At 52.3% G+C, this 20,637-nt stretch overlaps 1 protein-coding gene across 2 annotated transcripts in view; it reads left to right on the top strand.

Annotated features, from left to right (window-relative positions):
- GMEB2 (glucocorticoid modulatory element binding protein 2) overlaps positions 1-18,875 on the top strand; it is a 29,327-nt gene extending 10,452 nt beyond the window's left edge. The window contains exons 3-10 of one of the 2 annotated variants that reach the window (XM_063096869.1): positions 5,302-5,399; positions 6,077-6,204; positions 10,027-10,130; positions 11,441-11,598; positions 11,918-11,989; positions 12,295-12,432; positions 12,630-12,752; positions 15,937-18,875. In XM_063096869.1, the coding sequence (XP_062952939.1) occupies positions 5,302-5,399; positions 6,077-6,204; positions 10,027-10,130; positions 11,441-11,598; positions 11,918-11,989; positions 12,295-12,432; positions 12,630-12,752; positions 15,937-16,577 (1,462 nt within the window). In that variant the 3' untranslated portion in view covers positions 16,578-18,875. Of the gene's footprint in view, positions 1-5,301; positions 5,400-6,076; positions 6,205-10,026; positions 10,131-11,440; positions 11,599-11,917; positions 11,990-12,294; positions 12,433-12,629; positions 12,756-15,936 lie in introns of both variants that reach the window. The other variant, XM_063096861.1, reaches the window with a different exon arrangement.
- Positions 18,876-20,637: the final 1,762 nt, after the last annotated feature.

The following is a 20,637-nucleotide window of genomic DNA, read 5'->3' as shown; positions in this document are numbered from 1 at the left end:
TGGCCAGCTTCTTGCTGTGGCAGAAAGGGAGAGCAGGGAGAGATGGCTTCTGCTTCTTATTGGATTAGGGCCCAACCCTCAAGACCTTGTGTTACCTTAATTATCTTCTGAAGCCCTATCTCCAAATACAGTCACATTGGAGATCAGGCCTTCAACATATGAACTTTGGGGGTGACACAGTTCAGTCCATACATGGCTCCCCTTTCAGGATGGTGCCTGTGCCCAGCTATGCCTGGGATCCTGTGGGCAGGGGGCCTGCTTCTACCTCTCAGGTGGGGCTGCGGGTGGGGGCAGGGCATCTGGGGATGGAACTGCTTCTCACTCCCTAGCTTGCAGCCGAGTCTCACTTTGGTTCCTGTCATTCCTGCTTGCAGAGGTAGCTGGTGCTCAGTTCCCAGGATCTGAGGATTTGGGGTATAAATGGAGTCTGTGGTCATCTTGTCCCGGGGCCAGCTTCCGTTCCTCAGTGAGAACCATGGCAGTGCGTGCTGTTTACCCTGGTTTCGAAAGCCCGTTGCTGAGATGTCTCCCGCTCATGTGCTCCTGGGCTTGCACTTTGAGAATTGCTCCCTTTGTTGTTTTAATGGGTTAGGGTTAGGACAGAATTAGATGTGTATGTTTAATTTGCCATTTTACTGGGAAGTTTACAATAAGTTTTTAAAAAATTAAAATAACTCATTTATTTTTACAAAATACATATTGTAGAAAATTATAAAGTACTGGTGAGCAGAAACAAAAAGAGACCAGGCTGCTGTTGCCCAGAGATGCCCTGCTCATGCCCAAGAACAGGCCCTTCTGGGTATTCTGGTCACACACAAATATATGACTTCTTCCTTCTTTAAAGCTTTTTATTACTGAATGTAATGTGCAGATAGAAAAGTGTCCGAGGAACACATGTCCAGCTTAATGAGTTAGCATGACATGAACAGGGGCCATTGAAATGGGACGTTTCAGGCCAGGCCATGGCTCACTTGAGAGAGTGTGGTGCTGCTGACACCAAGACCATGGGTTCGGATCCCTATATAGGGATGGCCAGTTAGCTCACTTGGGAGAGCATAGTGCTGACAACACCAAGTCAAGGGTTAAGATCCCCTTACCGGTCATCATTTAAAAAAAAAAGAAATGGGATGTTTCTGCATCCCAGAAGCCCTCACACCCCTCCAGGAGGTCATACCATACCATGCATGCTGCTTTTATTCTGATTTGGTTTTACGTAATGATCTCTTATCTTTCCATGTTGTTAAATTTTCACCTCTTCTAATTCAGTTCAAACTTAGATTTCTCCATGTCACCAAAGTGACTTTTACAGCTAGTTTGTCCAAACCAGGATCTATTACATCTGGTCCTCATACAACCCTTTGGTCTCTCACTTAGAAAAGTCTCTTTTTCATAAATTGGCGTAATGAGACTAGGCTGGGTTCCTGCAGACACCTCACTGGGTTTCACAGGGTCAAGGTTGCTATGGCAACTGCTTGATGCCTGGGGTCAATTCTAAATGAAGCTGGGTCTGTCCCACAGAAGGGATGTTTTACTAATCCAACCAATGCAGGGCGATTTTCACGTCGTGTGGGATCCCCTCACCCCAGCAGTCATCTTCCCTGCTCCCTGGCTTCGCTGTCCTCCTGTGTAGGTACCCACACTTCAGACTCGCACACCCCCAGAGGTCCACATGAAAACTCACGGGCATCAGGATACCATTGTTACCCGTTTAAATGTGTAGGTTTCAACATTAAATACATTTTTACTGAAAAACAAAGACATTTTAGTAATAAAAGTCTCCCGGAAACTTTCTTCCCTGGGCTGTTATTTGCTTACACAGTTGTGAGCTCAGAGCTGTCCCCGGGGGCTGTCTTGCCAGCTGGTGACAGTGACAGACACAGGAGCATTGGCTGGCGCAATCCCCTGAATCTGGTGTCTACGAGGCTGCCTTTGTTTTCTGTCTCTACTGCGGAAGGTGGCTGCTGTGGGTTAGCTTTGCTTTAGCAGCACTAAATATGCGTGTTTTTCTGGGATAAGTTTGCTCACATTCTACAACTCAAGCTAACTCTGTTTTAAGAAAAGTGGGAAGTAGAGAGGAAACAGTAGGTCAGTTCCCCACCTGCCTTGTTTATTATCGTGTCCGTCTCTTTTGCTGTGTAAGGAACCACTCCAAACCTCAGTAGCTGAAGACATTTACTATTTCTTACAGTTACATCAGTTGGCTGCTGGATCTGCTGGTCTGGGCTCGCCTGGCCAGCTGATGGCACAGCTAGGGCCAGTTGGTCCTGGTGGCCTCAGTCACGTGGCTGGGCGCCAACAGGCCAGTGGCCCAGGTGGCTCAGTCACGTGTCTGGGCATTGACAGGCCAATGGCCTTGATGGCCCCAGTCATGTGTCTGGGGGTCGACAGGCTGGTGGTCCTGGTGGCCTCAGCTGATGGTGTGCCTTCGCTCTGCCAGGTCTCTTGTCTTCTGACTAGGCGTCCTGGGCTTCTTTACCTGGTCCTCTCAGAGTTCCAGAGAAAAACTTGCCTCCCGTCTCATGACCAAGCACAGGGTCAAAGATGGAATGAAGACTGTCTCTTGATGGAAAGAGTGATAAAACCTTGTGGCCAGGTCTGGGTGTGCGTGTAGCATCATGTGATCCAAGACCCAAGAACTGAAGCTGAGAGCCATTTGCCGCCCTTCTGCCCTGCCACCCTGCCATCCTGCCACCCTGCCACCAACACTCAGTGTAGGCCAGATAGGACAGGCCCCAGGTGGACAGTCCTGCTTAGCAGCCACATCACCAGTCCTTGGGATGGGCCTCTCTGCTTTTGGGGCAGGGCCCTGAAGATTGTTAGGAGCCCTTTGGCCAGACATGGCCTCAGCACTTGCTGAGGTTTCAGCAGAGGATCTCACAGTCACACCCTTGATTTGGTCTCTACCCGAAGCCGTTTCTTACTTTGAGAATCTTTTGCCAGCTGAGGAGCTGGAGACATGAGATGGCGTGACACCGGAACCCCTGTATCTTCTTTGTTCAGGAGGACAGTCATCTGACATGAAAGAAGCCACTCGGCACTTCCTGCATTCTTTTTTTTTTTTTTTTTTTTTAATGATGACCGGTAAGGGGATCTCAACCCTTGGCTTGGTGTTGTCAGCACCACGCTCAACCAGTGAGCTAACCGGCTATCCCTATATAGGATCCGAACCCGGGGCCTTGGTGTTCTCAGCACCACACTCTCCTGAGTGAGCCACAGGCCGGCCCGGCACTTCCTGCATTCTGCCTCAAGTTCTCTCTTGAGATGCACAGGTTCATCAGGCATGTTTTCTGTCAGTTCAGTGACCGCGTGTGTGGCCCTGCAGCCATCCCTCCGCCTTCTCCTGGTGCCAGAGTTAGCCCCTGTGTCTAGGTTTTGTGATAGCAGCCCCCACTTGTGGCACCGTTTCAGTGTTTGTCACACTTGCTGCATAATAACAAACTACCACACAGCTTGGTGGCTGGAAGCAGCAGACGGCGCCACTTCCTGTGGTGTGCTGGGTTAGCTGGGCCTCTGCTCTGGCCTGCTGGGGATGTCCTCCAGGTAGGGGCTCCAGCAGCAGAGAGGGAGCTGCGAGGCCTCACAGGGCCTGGCACATCCTGTTAGTCAATGCTGGTCAGAAGGTTGGCCCAAAGTCAAGCCGGGCACAACAGGATCAGAAGACGTTTTCCAGTCCATGGCTGCCTTGTAGGATGCCCAGGCACCGCCCTTGCCGCTTGGAGGCTTGTGCAGGAAAAGAGAGGCCACGTGCACCTTCTCCTCTGAGGCGGCACCTGAGGCTGGTTTATCTCCAAGGACCTGAAGATCCTCTTCTTTTTTTGTGGGGAATTACACCTATTATCCTGCCAGCTGGAAGTTGAGATTCACTTTTGCTACATGTTTTTAGAGAAAGGGGAAGCAGAAGCTAGTTGATTACTTTGTGGGCACTGATTTCCTTTCCGGACATCTGTTTGGGGAGGAACTTGGGATTGCTCTTCACTTTTGAGGTCTGGAAGGGGAGTCTCCTGCCCATGGCTCTGCCTGTGTTGATGGGAAGACAGGAGCACTTTACTGAGAGACAACAGTGTGCAGTCTCTCACTTTAAGCCGAAGTTTTTCAAATGAAGTTTGAACTGCACATGTCAGTTAGGTAACATCTCCCTGAGAGCTGTGGTGGAGTCTGCAGGATTGATCCTAGAAGTGGGGGTGCTGGGCCAAAGGCACGTGCCTCCTAGGCTGTAGGTAGATTAGCCTCCTCATAGGTTTTGCCAACAAAGCAGGAGACTCCCTGCGTCCCTGCAGGGCACTGTCACATACAGATGTTCGTCTGTATGTGTGTCCATCTTGTGGACCATGTGTGTGACTGTGGTGTCTCACTGTAATTTTTATTTGCCTTTCCTATGTGTAATGAGGCGCCTTTACAGATTTCTCCAAGGCTTCTGGTCGTGGTCTTCACCTGTTTTCCTGTTGAGTTGTTTGGTTGCTCTGTGGGACATCTTCACACAATATCAGGAAAATAGCCATTTGTCTTATATATGCTGTAGACATTTCCCCAAGTTCTTTCTTTCTTTCTTAAAAAAATTATTTATGATGTTTTTTTCCTCTATATTAAAAGTCTTTACTTTTATTTTTTTGAGGCAAATCACTATTTCTAGGGTTCCCCCCCTCCAGGTTTTTTTTTTTTTTTCTGGCAGCTGGCCAGTATGGGGATCAGAACCAGTTATCTTGGTGTTATAAGGCTGCACCCTAACCAACTGAGCTAACTGGCCAGCCATATTTCTAGGTATTGTATCATGTAAGAAAACCCTTTATCACTTTGAAACTAGAAAAAAAATAATTCTCTCTTTTTTCCTTTTAATTCTTTTATGATTTCACCTTTTACCTTTACATTTTGATTTGTCTATAATTTATTGGTATAGGATGAGGTTAGGCCATGGTGAATTTTCTTCCTAAAATTTCATGTTTTCTGATGGTTTCTTTAACCATATGAAGTCATTATAATGGAAATAAAAAACTTTATTCAAGACCAAAATGGAGGTTTAGGATTCCCGCTGAGCATCTGTTGCTTCCACACATCCATCATGCTGGTTTCACTTGCGAGTGCTGTTCAGACTCCAGAAACACAGCCGCAAACAAAACAGAGAACTGTGCCCTCATGAGGCAGCAATGTGGCTGTGCGTACACGGTCCCCTGTCTGGCGCGGCCAGGCCGTGTCTGAGTAAGTTAGAGCAGCAGGCATGCGAAGAGCCGTGTCACTGGGAAGGCTTGCCATATGCTGGGTGCCACAGAATGGGTGCTGGACCCTGATGCTTTCTCTGTTTACCAGGGGTGACCTCACCGAAGACAACATGGAAACAGAAAGTGCGGCGGCCGCAGCGGCCGCTGCCTTCACAGCCTCCTCTCATCTCAAGGAAGCCGTGCTAGGTAGGAAGCTGCCTCGAGTGGGGGGCCTGCCCTCCTACTGCTGCAAGGATGGGTCATGGTGTGGGAGTAACTGAGGCCCTACACGGGCTGTTCTAGCCGCATGCCCTCAGGAGAGTAGGGCCAGGCTCCAGGGCCCACCCAGGAGCCCGTCCTGGGTTTGTAATGACAGCCCTGCCTGGGGGAAGCAGGTTAGCCCCAAATTGTGCAGCCTCATCTATATGATTTTGTTTGCTTTTGTCTCTGTACCTGCTGTTCTGCCTGTACCTGTTTACTTAACTATCAGTGAATGGCACTAAACACTTTTTGTAACACCTTTGGGATTTTTCTGTTGCCTAAGATTAAAGGACCTAGAATCTTTAAAACCTTAAGCTTTCCTAGAATGGTTTCAAGTAAAGTTTGATTTTATTCTCTTAAATTTCTCTTCAGTTCACCCATAGTTTAATGGAATTATATTAATATTACCATAGTCAATCAAATCTACTTTGTGAATTTACCTGAAGCCCACACTAAGGACTGGTGAGAACACCCTGCCTGTTCCACTCTCCTTGGCTTTGTCTTGGGCCTTCCTGGATCTTAATTTTTGGTTTCCAGGTTGGTGGCTGTTCTCCTTGCATTTGCAGGAGTCTATGACTGATTTTCTGTCTTCACCCTTTCCTTGTTCACATGCCCCTGAGAAGTGAAGGTGGCTGACGAGGGGGAGAGCCTGGAGGCTGAGATTGTGTACCCCATCACCTGTGGAGACAGCAGAGCCAACCTGATCTGGAGGAAGTTCGTGTGCCCTGGCATCAATGTGAAGTGTGTTCAGGTGAGGCGTCTGACCTGTGTGGGGGCTGCAGTGCAGCACCTGCTCTGGGGGGCAATGGCTGTAATGAGGGCATTCAAGGAGACAGGGTCCCATGTGCCTGGGAACAGAGGAGGCTTCAGGGACAGACAGGATTCGAGCTTGGGCACGACAGGAAAGCCCTCAGAGGGAGGTGCCCCTGTTACTGGTGTGAAGCCGCGGGGGCAGACTGCAGAGGGCTGTGCTCATGTGCAGAGCACTGTGACTGCATGGAGGAGCTGGCTTTCCTTGCAGGTTGAACGACGGGTACGCTTGGAAAAGACTCATTTAGTGGTGAAGGGTAAGATAAATGGGAGAGGTGTTCTCTTCCTGGCAACGTGGCAGATTAGGGGCCAGACCCAGCTGTGCTGGAAATAGCTGTGAATGCCAGTGAAGACATGTTCATAAAGCATCTTCTAGCTGCCACCTTAAACTGGAAAAAAAGGAGGAAGTGCCAGGCGCAGGGCCCAAGGAGGGGTGGGACTGGCGAGGCAGGTGTAGCCCGAATGAGCTTCTACCCTGCCACGTCGCTCAGCCTCGCCAGGGCGGAGATAGAAGAGGAGGCTGGGGCTTCCCCAAGGTGTGTGTGTTGGGTGTGGGGATTGTCCCTCCAACGCTGGTATCTCCAGGGGTAAACTACTAATAACACAAACGCTCTCCCCTGAGCAAGGAGACTTCTTGCCTCCAGCCATAGTGCTGAGTTGAGGAGGAACACCTTCTTGAGGATTTGTGCATGGCCTGTGTGACCTGAAAGCCCAAGCTGAGAGTGCAGTTGTGTGAGGCTCCTGACTGGCAATTCTGCCAGGGCCAATAGAAGCAGATGAAAACATCCTTTCTGGAGGGATTCACCTTTATCCCAAGTTTCAAGTAATTTCCACGGACAAAGTTGTAAGGAAAGGAGGAGCTCATGGTAGAACCAGCAGGCACACTGTCCACACAAGGAAGCAGCAGACAGAAGAGCCCCCCAGGACCTTGAGCACTGGAGTGTCAAGACACAGGATGTAAAATAATGGCATTTAATTCATCTCAAGAAATAAAAGAGATGCCTGAACATGAGTGAAGTGTGAGGAGATTTAACAGCAGCATAATCAGAAACGAAAAGTTGAATTGAAAGTTGATATTAGTGGGTAGTTTTTATAGCAGGGTAGACATAGCTGAAGAGGCAGTGAGCTGAAGATAGAACTAAAGAAATTATCCAGAATATAGTCCACAGAAACAAAAAAGACAGTGCAACACATCTATTGAGTTCTGGGAGGAAAGGACAGAGAGGCTGAGGACTTCATAACCAAGGAAGGACAGAGTCCTCGGGCCATGAGCATGGCAGGCCCCAGGCAGGAAAGACTTCCACTGCCTCCATCTGGGACAATCTAACATTAGAAAAGTGACAGTCATGGACTATATTAGTCTGTTTCTGTTGCTTATAACAAAGTACACGGAACTGGGTGGTTTATGAAGAAAATGAAATTTACTGCTTACTGTTTTGGAGGCTGGGAAGTCCGAAGTCCAAAATCCAGAGAACTCATCTGGTGAGGGTCTTGGTGTTGGTGATGGTGGTGGCAGGTATCACATTGTGAAAATAGCAGAGCGGAGAGAGACTAACCTCCTCATGGTAAAATGAAAGTCGAGTCCCTGTTCGTTGCCAAGTATTTCATGTCACTCACCTAGGTTAAATAAATGTGCAGGGAGAAGTGGAGCTCTTATGTTGCAGTGCCAGCTGATCCACGTGGAAGGCAGGAGGGGAGGACAGGCGTGGGAAGTGGGGGGGGGGCAGGATGTTAACCCAGCCTCACGTGCCCCCACTGCTTACGTGTTCATCACAGAGGAAATTGCAAGCACAGGAACACCAGGCATGTGCCACCTCAGCCAATTACTGATGTTGTGAATCCTCTGTCTCGTGCCTCCTGATAGAATGGGCAGGAATTCTGTGGTATTGCTGCCAAAAATTCTTAGCTCAACTCTACTCGTGAGAAAGCATCAGACATGAATTGAGAGACAGTTATAAAATACCCAACCCATGTGTTTAAAACAAGTCAAGGCCGAGGAAGACAAAGAAAGGCCGAGAGGCTATTCCTACTGCAGGAGTCCAGGAGACACACGTGCACGCAGCAGGTGAGGGCTGGGTCCCGCGACAGAATGACAGTGATGAAGACTAACCTTGGGATAGTCCGTGAGGTCGAATGTGCACTGTGGATTAGATAGTACATTGATGGTAATCATGCTGTGGTGCTGTGAGAGGACCTTGTTCTTGGGAAATATGTACAAGTACTTAGGGGTAAAGGGGCCTGCTGTCTCCACCTCACACTCAGCAGTTCAGAAGAGAGGCTCACTTGCACGTGCATGCACACATGAATGAAGGGCAAGGGAGCGGAGGGGCCAAATGTAAACAGTTGGTGAATCTGAAAAAGGAGCATCATGGAGCTCCTTGGAATATTCTTGCAATTATTCTGTAAGTTTGAAATTATATCAAAATTGAAAATTAGAAATAAAAAAGAAATTCACTATAAATAACATCATAATGAAAATCCAGAACAGCAAGGATGAGGAAGATGCTAAAAACAGCCGGAGAGCAGAGACTGATTGCTCAGGAGCAAGAATCCCACCAGCAGCCAAGTCCTGATGGCAGCGCGGGAGCCAGAGGTCCTCACTGTGCCGCGAGTAACTGTGCAGAATGATGTCATCTGTAAAAATTAGAGTGAAATAAAGACATAAAGACAGTTTTAGACAAAACTGAGTTTGCCACCAGCACATCATCACTAGAGGAATTCTGAATATGCCAGGAAGAGGGAAAGTTTCCAGGTAGAAGTGTTGCGGTGTGAGGGTGGAAAGAGAGAAGGGTGAGTCCCTGATGGTGACGTCCTGGGCTGTTCTAAAGACAACACACAGGGCCGTGGCAGGATCAGGTGGGGCTCACGTGAGCTCTGGAGTCCGACAGCCCAGATGTGCACTTGAGAGAGTGGAGGGTGCACCTTCCTGACGAGGAGAGAGAAGTCTGAGGTGGCAGGAGGACCCTTTGGCCCACACGAAGGCAGTGATGGAAGACAGCGGGCCGGGCAGATGCCCAAGGTGTGGGGACAGGCCTGCAGGTGCAGCTCAGTTGTCTTGGTGCATGCAGGCCAGCTGGGCAGTGACAATGGCCAGAGGTGGATGAAGGGCAGCCAAGGCTGGTAGGTATGGGTTTCCTACTAGGCGCAGGCAGTGGCTGGGGGGTATTCTAGACTCCGCCCACCTGGTCTCCCTGATCAGCTGGTCATGGGCATATGGGGGGCTTGCTGGATGCAGTATTCTTGTCTGTGGCTTGGGGCAATGAGAGAGAGAGTGCAGACACCCAGGAAATTGGGGGGTTCCTCTGGCTTTGAAATGGATGCATATGTGTGTCAGAGCAGAGCAGGGTGCTGTGTGCTTCCTGTGTGTGGAAGGTGGCATTAGGAGCAGGCTGGGCTGGGCGCTGTTCACAGGTCAGTCTATAAGCTTGTGCCTTTTGCTGTTTTATGAAATAATATGTGTATGTAGTACTGGAATAAACTGCCCTTAGGAAGGTCTGCAGGGAGAGAGCACTATCCCGCTTTCTGCATGGTGTGAGCGACCCCAGCACACAAGGCGTGGCTGTGGGGCCACTGCCGGGCGTGCAGTCCCCCATAGCCAGTGGCAGCAGTTGAGTCTCAGGCCCACAGGTAGAGAGCCGGCTCCTGCTGCAGCCACTTGTTTTACCCTAGTGTTTAGTAGCATTTCTGTGGCTGGGGGGTCGGGCAGGAGGGGGCGTCTTGTCCCACTGGGCCCGGCCCCACATGGTTGTGCTTCCCTCCACAGTATGATGAGCATGTGATCAGCCCGAAGGAATTCGTGCACCTGGCGGGGAAGTCCACGCTGAAGGACTGGAAGAGAGCCATCCGTATGAATGGCATCATGCTCAGGTGGGCCCTCCCGGGGGCGGGGGCTCCGCGGCTGCTGCTTTCTCCTTTGGTTTTGGATTTTGAAGAGGAGACTCATTTTAGATGTGGCGTGTGGCCACACCTACTCACACCCTACACCCCTACCAGCAGTGACACTGTGGGACTTCTAGAATTTTTTGTCAAATCTCATTTTAGTTCCCACCGATTCTTCTCTGTGGAAGACTTAAAGGCATAATCTTGTGTTTGTTCACCAGGCAGTTGGCAGGTTTAGTCTTGTAGCATAACGACATTATTCTTTATCTTTGAGTTTTTCATTACTGTTACTAATGTGGAGTACATGCGTGGCTGGTGAATGACCACATGTGGTTTGCTTTCTTCATAAACTGTGAGCCAGTCTTGGTCATGTGCCTGGAAGGTGCAGTCGCCGTGGGACAGGTCACGGCGGCCCGGTCTCCACCTGGGTTCCCGAGCAGGTGTGCTGCTTGGCACCACCAGAGGCAGAGCTTGGGGCCTGGGAGTGACCAGCCTGGGTCCTTTTCCACAGCTCTCGGGCCCATCCTGCTGAGCTAGTCTCTGATTTTCTTGACATGGCTAGTGGCATAGCTGTGGAGAACCCCACCCAGGGGAGGTACGTTGTGAGCTGAGTGAGAGCCCAGCCCAACCTGGGCCTGAGGTCAGTGCTGCCCAAAGGCTGAGTGGCACTGGAGCCTCTGACTTCTTTATGGTGGAGGCGGGATGGCTGAGACACCTTGGACTTAGATCCAGGACCTCCAGGAGAGGCAGCAGAGGAGGGTCCTAGGAGCAGCAGGTGTTGGCAGGTAAAGGTGGTGATGGGGAGTGACCATGGATCCCAGCGCCCTCCTGGGTTTCTTTCGTTCTCCTTGGCTGTTCTGTGCCTTCCAAAGAGGCCAGTCTTCTCCTGGGAATGCGTCTCGCCTCTCTGCTCAGACCTGGGTCACACATGGTATAGGTGCGCTGTGATGTCCTTTGTGAACTGTGGGCCTGCTCCCCTGGGGCTGGGCTGGCAGGACATCCCACACTGTCAGCCAGGCGTCTCCAGGTCACCTGCTGGCCAGTGCTCTCTTTCTCCTTCCTGTGGACAGAACAGCCACATGACAGCCTGGGGTGGTTGCTTCATCTGCAGCCAGTCCCCACACTCAGAGCATTGTGCTGAGGGTAGCCTACTCCCACTGCACAGGAGCCTAGCCTTGGTTAGCACTGCTGCTGGGACCTGCCTCCCACGCAGGTGGGCAGCCCGATTCAGGGTGGGTAGACAAGGTGTCTGGGCCCGGGTCTTACCAGGGGTGCTCTGTCTCCATTCTCTGTCTCAGGAAGATCATGGACTCTGGGGAGCTGGACTTCTACCAGCATGATAAGGTCTGCTCCAACACCTGCCGCAGCACCAAGATTGACCTCTCGGGAGCACGCGTGTCCCTGAGCAGCCCAACCTCGGCTGAGTACATCCCGCTCACACCTGCCGCGGCCGACGGTAGGTGTGCGGGGCCACCTGCCTCAAGGACAGCATGGCCCGTCCTGGCCCGGCCCGCTGCAGCTGCTGCTGCCACACAGTTACAGTTGGTTACAGTCTGCAGTCATTGGAGGGTGTCTGTTGTTTAGCTCCTATCTGAAGATGTCCGTGATTTTAAAAAAACTTAAAATGCAAGGCAAGTGATCCTTTGGCTGAACCAGTATGTATAGTGCTTGTCAATTTTGTGAAAGTGGATGAAAAAGAGAGACTCAGAGCTGGTGTGAGGAGGACTGGCGGGGCACCCGTCCGGGTGCTCACTGTGCTTCTGTCTGGGTTGCAGTGAATGGGTCTCCCGCTACCATCACCATCGAGACCTGTGAGGACCCTGGTGACTGGACCACGGCTGTCGGAGGTGTGGATCCCTCCTTATGGGCTTCGCATGAGTGTGGGGCTGGGTGGCGGGGTCCTCGCAGAGAAGGTGGTAGTGGGGAGAAGCCGTCCACCTGATCTCGAGCTCTGGCCACTGCCATCCTGGGCACTGGGCAGTGAGCTCAGCAGCTGACCCAGTGGACGCTGGCGCCATGGCCATGGCTGGGTTGAGGCAGGCCCCACACAGTGCCCGGTGCGGCTGACCTTCCTGAGCATGAACTCGCACTGTGCTCTGCCCTCCCCACCGTGGGCAGCCTCTGCCCACTGAGCCCTGTCCCTCCCTCGCAGATGACACGTTTGCCTTCTGGCGGGGGCTGAAAGATGCCGGCCTGCTGGATGAGGTCGTCCAAGAGTTCCACCAGGAGCTGGTGGAGACCATGAAAGGCCTGCAGCAGCGAGTCCAGGATCCCCCCCTGCAGCTGCGAGGTGAGGGGTCTGTGTCTGCTGAGCCAGCAGCATCTGCAGGGTTGCGGGGTGGGCCCTGTTCCCCCAGGCCCTTCCATGCCATGGACAGAGGCTAATGCTGGGCTTCTGGTGGTGGTCGTTTGCGGGATTTCCAGGTTCCCCCTGGCTGCTGCAACCAGCCCCAGGGGTCCTCACCATGTGTGCCCCTTGCCCTTAAGATGCTGTCCTCCTCAACAACATCGTGCAGAACTTCGGCATGCTGGACCTGGTGAAGAAAGTGCTGGCCAGCCACAAGTGCCAGATGGACCGCTCACGGGAGCAGTATGCTCGGGACCTGGCAGGTAGTCCGTGGCTTGCCTTGCTGGGCTGTGTCCACACACACATCCCTGAGCCACAGCCACAGACAGAAACTCCTTCTCCTGCACCCAGGGAGGGAGGACACAGGTTTCAGCCAGGAAAAGACAGTAAAACCTGGTGACTACAATCAGATGTTGCCCTCCTGCAGAGCACACGTCACTTCTGCTTACAGGTTTTTCTATCATGAAAAAGGAAGTTATTTACGAAACAGTGACAGAGAAGTGAAAACAGCCAGCCCTGACCCCACCAGAGCTTGAGCCTGTCTCTGTGACCAGGTGCCCTTTCTGCATGGTCTTTCAGAAAGGGCAATGAGGTGGCCCTGGGCCTCTGGGCCTGGAATGGAAGGGCTGGCCGCAGGGGCTTCTGCAATGCCTTCAGGGACCTTTCCTCCTTCTCTTGATAATCTCTTTTGTGCTAATCTTCTTAACACCACTGCATTTTTCTCCTGAAAATGCTCTCTGCTTCTCTACCATATGGCCAGCCTGCAAATTTTTATGAGTACAAATGGAGTTTGTACTCATGGTGTGTTCACTGTGTGTGCGTGTTTAAAGCATGCTTTATGTATGTGCTGCTTTGGCCTATTTTTGTCTTCATATATCACAAGAGCAACTTTCTCTAGTATATTAGTCAGTTTCTGCTGCTTGGAACACAATACTCAGAACTGGGTAATTCATAAAGAAAATGAAATTTATTGCTTACAGTTTCAGAGGTTGGCAAGTCCAAAGTCCAGGGAACACATCTGGTGAGGGCCTTGTCCTGGTGGTGACTACAGCGACTCAGGGTATCACATGGCAAATATGGTGGAGCAGAGAGATAGTTCCTCATGTACTCTCGTTTTAAAGCCCTCAGAACCGCACCCATGACAACTGTTATTAATCCATTCACTACAGCGTGGTCCTATAATCTAATTGCCTCTTCAAGGCCCCACCTTTCAATTACCGTAATAGGATTTCCTACCCTCAACAGTTACGGTGGGGATCAAGTTTTGGGGGGGACACTCAACCCAAGGCATTCTGCTCCTGGCCCCCATACAAATATATTCATTTCATCCCCAAAGTCTTGTTTCTACTCAAAAGCCCAAAGTTCAAAGTCCCATCTGTGAAATCAAAAGTAGTTATCTACTTCCAAGATACAATGGTGGTGGGACAAGCATAGGGTACATATTCCATTCAAGAAGGGAGAAACAAGCCAAAAGAAAGGTGTAACAGGTCCTAAACAAGTGCAAAACTCAGCAGGGCAGGCATTGAATCTTAAAGCTGAAGAATCATGTACCTTGACTCCATGTTCAACATCCTCTACATGCTGGTGCAGGAGTTGAGTCCCCAAGTCTTTGGGCAGCTCCGCTCTTATGACTTTCCTGGTTTCAGGACACATTTCAGCTTTCCCAGGCTGCTGTCCCACTCTGGTAGCTCCAGAGGTCTGAGGTCTCCATGGTGGCCCTGCTCTCATGGCTCCATTAGACATGGCACTGTTGAGGTTTTTCTGCTGCAACTCTGATCCCATGTTTCCTCGGCATTGCTCTAGTGAATCCGCCTCTGTGACACATCCCTTCATGGGCCCCTAGACTTTTCCATACATCCTTTGAAAGCAGGGTAGAGGCTCCCAAGCCTTCAAAGCTCTGGCATTCTATGAGCCTGCAGACCTAACACCAAATGGACACCACCAAGGCTTCCGGCTTGTATTTTCCAAAGCTGCAGGTCCAGCCATGCCTGAGGCCAATTTAGCCAAGGCATGTGAGGCACGTGCGGCATGAGCAGCAGCAGCACAGGAAGCAGCATCCTGAGGTGGCCCTGGGCCTCTGGGCCTGGAATGGAAGGGCTGGCCCTTGGGGCTTCTGCAATGCCTTCAGGGCCTTTCTTCCTTCTCTTGATAATCTCTGTCTTTTGTGCTAATCTTCTTAACACCACTGCATTTTTCTCCTGAAAATGCTCTCTGCTTCTCTACCACATGGCCAGCCTGCAAATCTTCAAAATCTTTACACTCTGCTTTTCTTTTAGATTCTGGCTTTATGTCATGCCTTTGCAGCCATAACTCAGAACAGGCTGTTACACGTAGCCATGCAGCTTTCTGAATGCTTTGCTGCTTAGAAATTTCTTCTGCCAAATACTCTGGCTCACAACTCTTAATTTCCAACTTCCGTAAAGTCTTAGGGCATGGACACAATGCAGCCAAGTTCCTTGTCAGTTCACAGCAAGATTGATCTTTGTCACAGTTTCCAGTAAGTCCCTTCTCATTTACATCTGAGACCTCCTTTGAGTGGTCTTTACTGTCCATATTTCCATAAGCATTCTTCTCCCCACCATCTAACCAGTCTCTAAAACATTTCAAACTTCCCCTGGTTTTCTTGTTTTCTAAACTCCCACCAGCAACTGGGCCTTTTCTAGCCTGTACCTTCAAATTCCTCCAGCCTTTGCCTATTACCCAATTCCAAAGCTGCTTCCATGTTTTCAAGTATTTGTTATAAGCAACACCCCACTTCTCTGTTATCCATTTTCTGTATTAGTCTATTTCTGTTGCTTATAACAAAACACTCAGAACTGGGTAACTTATAAAGAAAATAAAATTTATTGCTTATAGTTTTGGAGGCTGGCCAGTCCAAAGTCCAGGGAACACATCTTGTGCGAGTCTTGTCCTGGTGGTGACTACAGTGACTCAGGGTGTCACATGGTGAATATGGTGGAGCAATAGTTCCTCACGTGTTCTTTTTCAAGCCCTCAGAACCATGCCCCTGACCACCATTATTAACCCATTCACTGTAGCGAGGTCTGACAATCCAATCACCTGTTCAAGTCCCTACCTTTCAGTTACCATAATAGGATTTCCCACCCTCAACAGTGACAGTGGGGAGTAAGTTTTGGAGGGACTATCTTAAAATCAGTATGTTAAAATGAATGGGGAGGGTCTGGCAAGATGGCGTGTTCCTCCTCCGGGTAGTGGGTTGTCTGAGAGATGGGGAGGGTCTGGCAGACAGTGTGTTCCCCCTCCGGGCCATGGGTCATCTGAGGGCTGCCTCCCACCGACCTCACCTTTGGCGGGTGGCCACGTGGTCATCTGGCTCGGTTCTGTCAGGCAGGCTAACCTGGGCTGCCACTGCAGTGGCCTGCCCAGTGGTGTGCCTGCCTGCCCACATTCTCAGCAGTGACGCTCTCTGTCCCTGCTCGCCTGCAGCTCTGGAGCAGCAGTGTGACGAACACCGCCGCCGGGCTAAGGAACTCAAGCACAAGTCCCAGCACCTCAGCAACGTGCTCATGACGCTGACCCCCGTCTCCCTCCCGCCCCCCATGAAGCGACCCCGGCTCGCGCGAGCCACATCTGGACCAGCTGCCGTTGCCTCACAGGTGCTAACCCAGTCTGCCCAGATTGCCCTAGGCCCGGGCCTGCCTGTCTCCCAGCTGACCAGCGTGCCACTCAGCAAAATGGTGTCCCCACTGCCGTCCACCATCCTGAGCAAGGGCTCCCCTCAGGCTCCTCCCGCCAGCTCGCCGGCCTCCCCGCTGCTTGGGGGCTACACGGTCCTGGCCTCCTCAGGCTCCACCTTCCCCAGCACAGTGGAGATCCACCCGGACGCGTCAAGCCTCACAGTCCTGAGCACAGCCGCCATGCAGGATGGCAGCACAGTGCTCAAGGTGGTCAGCCCACTGCAGCTGCTCACCCTGCCTGGCCTGGGCCCCACCCTGCAGAACGTGGCCCAGGCATCACCTGGGGGCAGCACCATTGTGACAGTGCCCACGGGGGCCACCACGGGGTCTGAGGAGCACACAGCCACCATTGAGGTGGCCGCCGTGACAGAGGACCATGAGCAGAAGTAGCTGGTGAGGAGGGCACGGCCCCTCGGGGGTGGACAGGGCTAGCTGCCTCTCCTCAGCCCCAGCAGGTGGGGAGCATGGCACAGGCCGCAGGGCTGGCTCGGTGCAGGCGGGTCATGTAGGCTGCTGAACCAAAGAGAGGAATCATCAGGACGAATCAAAACAGAAGAAGGGACAGCAACCTAGAAAGTCGGTCTTCAGGTTCTAAACTTCCTCTCCCTTTTCTCTGGGAAATATATTTTTCCATCTGTTGCTTATTGATACTGTTTACACATTGGGCCTTGATCAGGAGCCAGATGGATGATGGCAGGCGGTGGCCGGGGTGCAGCTGGTGGCAGGGAGCTGAGCATGGGCTGGTGCTGCCAGAGCCCAGCCAGGTGCTCCTGGACCTTGGGCCTGCTAAAGTGGGTGGGGCTGAGTCACTGAGGTCTCGGAGTCTGGGATCCCCTGGGACCCTCACAGGGTCTGAGCCTGCTTGGGGAGGACGTTACTAACACATGTCTTGGGAACCGTACCCAAGTGTGGAAACCCATGGATCCTATGGATTTGGTTTCTTCCCACAGTTTTCTGTAGGTTTAGTGTGGCTGGCGCCCTGTTCTCCTGCCTGTGTGGGGACATGCACCTGGAGCTTGGGCTGTAGACCCTGGGCAGGCCCCATCCTCCCCTCACCCCCAGCAGGTGCTCAGGTGGCTGAGGGGCTGCACACACCAGGGGTGGTCCAGGTGCCATGGAATGTGTGCTACAGGTGTTTTAAGTGTATTGCTTAGTAGGCTTCTAGGAAGAGTCACATTTATAGCATTTTCAACCAAAACAGTGGAGAGTGCCTAGGCCTCCCAGTTGGCTCTGGGGGTGGGTTCTGGAGCTCCTGCAAATGCAACTGACCAGGGGCTGAAGGTCCTGGGTGGCGCATCCCCCCATGTGGCCCCTGTGTGCTGCCTGCTGGTGGACCCCTCACGTGCCCCCTGCAAGGTGGATCTGTACCCTCTGGCCACACTCGGTGGTCCCTGTCCCCAGGGAGATCCCAGGACATTTGGGGAGGCTGCCCAGGACAAGCTGGTGCAGGAGGGACCATGATGCTCCATGAGAGGCTGTGTCCATAGGTTGTTTGCAGATTTGGTTTTAGAGTCCCAAGGAAGACCTGGTGGGGGCTGCCCTCCAGGCTGACTTCTGAGGGGACATTGAGCCCAGGCCTCTTGCAGCCTCCAGCAGGGTGTGTCCCAGACGATCCTAACAGGCCAGCCATCCCCAGACCTTCCTGCCAGTGTATTGCCAGCCGAAGTCCCTTCTCCCAAGACTCCGCAGCAGGAGGGGGCTGCTGTCTCACTCCACTGGTCTGAGGGAACTGGTCGTCCATCCAGCTGTCCATCCTTCCATCCATCAAGTGCCCCAGGCCCTACCTCAGCTCCTTTGTTGGGACAGGGCCTGTCCCGTCTCCCCCTGCCCCATGTCGAGCTACTGGAGTTCTGTCCTTTTTTTTTCTTCTGTTACATTTCTGTTGGCTGTTGTCATGAGTCAGCTGGTTTCAGCGTGTTTACTTTATTTGTTTGCGTACATACTCCTTTTTTAAAACTCATTTTTATTGTGGTGTGAGTCTGTTACTTGCGGCAGCGTGACCCTGCGGGCACAAGGGGGGCCAGGAGGTATGGGCGCTGCCTAGCTGGCCCTGCGGCGCCTCCCCACCAGCTTGACCGTATTCAAAACTGTCACTAATAAAACTGCTTCTAGCCTGGGAACCAGTGACCTTTGGAGGCTTTTATTTGTGAAAGTCGAATGCGCTTTCTGCCTTTACAGCCGCTTGGTGAAATGAACTAAAAGTGGTTGTGGGTTGGTTTTCTTTCTTTTTAAGAACATGGGTGGGACCTTTTCTGCCCCTGCCCCTTAGGCACCGAGATGCTGGAAGATAAAGTTAGGTTCAGGGCAGTACAAACCAGCTTCAGAAATAATTCTCAGCCCCTCATTCTGCCGGTGGGAGGCCATTCTCAGTGCCCCCCTGAGGCTGCTCTCGGGCACTGCCGCCAGCTCAGCCTCTGAAGCTGCTCCTGGCAGGGCTCCGGGCCTGGAGTGGGGCAGGAGGCCGGTGGCCACCCCTCCTCAAGGAGCTGCCTGCCTCTCGTCAGGAGGCCGTCGCCAGCACCTGCCCCAGCACACCACCCTCCACCTACAGGATGCGGGTTTTCATGGCTGCCTTTAGTGTGGTTTTCTGTGAAGATGGGGTTGGATTTGGGTTTGTAGAAGGGCGAGAACCTCTCTTGGTGCCTGCTCGGTATCTGGGGAAGGCCAGTGGCTGGGTTCTACTTTGTATGTTGTTTTCAAGTATCTGCTTGGTACTTCAATTTGAAATAAAAAACATTTTTCATAATTTGTGTGTCTCTCTGGTAATGAAAGTCTGTGGAGAGAATCGAATTAGATTTGTGAGAGCCTCACCCGCAGCAGACAGTGCAGGCTCACTGCTCCAGGTCCTCATTGCACCCGCAGCTTCGTCCTTGTAAGCGGTGATCGGGCCCTGGACCCTTCAGGGTGTCCCAAGGCCAAAACTTCTCCTGATAGCGCCAGGTGCCATTTGCAGGACTTGTGATGCGGAGTGTTCGGGAGGCCTGGCATGTGGCTCACGGCTGCTGTAACAAAACTGCACAGATTGGGTGGCTCGTAGTCGACAGACTTACTCCTCGGGCTAGAGGCTGGAGTTCAGGATGGAGGCACCGGCGAGTTCAGTTCCTGGTGAGGGTTTCAAAAGTGTCCTGCGAATCACTGGAGGATCTAAGTTGAGCCTTGATCCAAGGCTGGAGTCAGAGGCGCACCCACCAGTGGGGCCTGTGCCTTTGGTTGGGAGCTCGCAAACCCTCACATTCATGCTGGCCCCTCCCCCACTGGGGCGCCGTTCTAGATCCTTCTCTTACCAGTGCTGCCCCCTCCCCAGGGCTGTAGGGCCTGGCGCACGCCCAGTCGCAGGGGAGCCTCCAGACACTCTGCTGAGCAGAAGAGGCAGACGCAGAGGTCCTCGCCGCATGACCCCCACTAGGAAAGCTTGGCACTTTCCACGAGGTGGAGTGACGTGTTCTTTGAAAGGGCACCAGTTCCCCTTGGGGGGTCCTGGAGGGGTGCAGGGAGTGCTGGGTTAAGGACGTGCTCCACCTCGGTCTGAGTGCTTGTTACAAGGGTCCGCTCTGGAAGCCCACCCTTCTGATGTGGGTGCTTTCCAGGCATGTATTCCATTGCAGTAAAGAACCAACACACATCGGCCCCCCTCCCTGTGCACACTCATGGTTTGGTGGGTCCAGGACAGAATCGCTGCTTTTCTCCCCTTGCCCTTGTTCCAGTCCCTGGGAGGCATCACCATCTTCCTGCAGCCTTACCTCTGCCGTACACCCTCCTCCTGTGCCTGTCCCCCACCTTGTTCCTGGCTCTGGCCTCCAGCCCACTTCTGTCCTACTCCCCATTCTCTACCTTGTGGTCTCTCTCAGTCGTGCAAGTGCTGACATGGCCTCAGTTCCCCTGCACCCCTGGAGAGGGCTGTACCCCTCATTAACATCCCCTGGGACACTGTCCACTCTGAACACATCTTGTTATGGGGTTCACAGGCCGCAAGATTCAAGCCTACCTCTTGTACCCATTTCGTGACGTCCCCAGGGGCAGGCTCCAGCACTCATGGCTAAGGACACAGGAGCAGGGAACAGCCCACCGCCCTTGCTCGGGAGGGCTCCACAGATGGTGGAGCACTGAGTAACATCCCATGTCTGGATGGGTTGCAGTTTATCCATTCACCTCCTGAAGGACATCATGGTGGCTTCCAGGTCTGGGCAATTATGAATAAAGCTGCTGTGAACATGTGTGCAGGTCTTGTGTGGACAAAGGTTCTCAGCTCCTTTGGGTCAATTCTAGGAGCACGATTGCTGGGTCCTACAGTGAGAGTATGTTTAGTTTTGTAAGAAAGTGCCTGCACCGTTCCGCGTTCCCACCAGCGTGAAGGAGAGTCCTTGCTCGTCCACATCAGGCATTTGTGTGCCCCAGCACTGTTGGGAGCTCCAGTTGCTCCACGTCCCCTGACCTGTGATGTCTCTAGCCT

The sequence above is a fragment of the Cynocephalus volans genome, chromosome 1 (genome assembly GCF_027409185.1).
Source record: "Cynocephalus volans isolate mCynVol1 chromosome 1, mCynVol1.pri, whole genome shotgun sequence".
NCBI lineage: Eukaryota > Metazoa > Chordata > Mammalia > Dermoptera > Cynocephalidae > Cynocephalus > Cynocephalus volans.
Note: the sequence above shows the minus strand (reverse complement) of the source record. Positions and strands in the feature narration are given on the sequence as shown.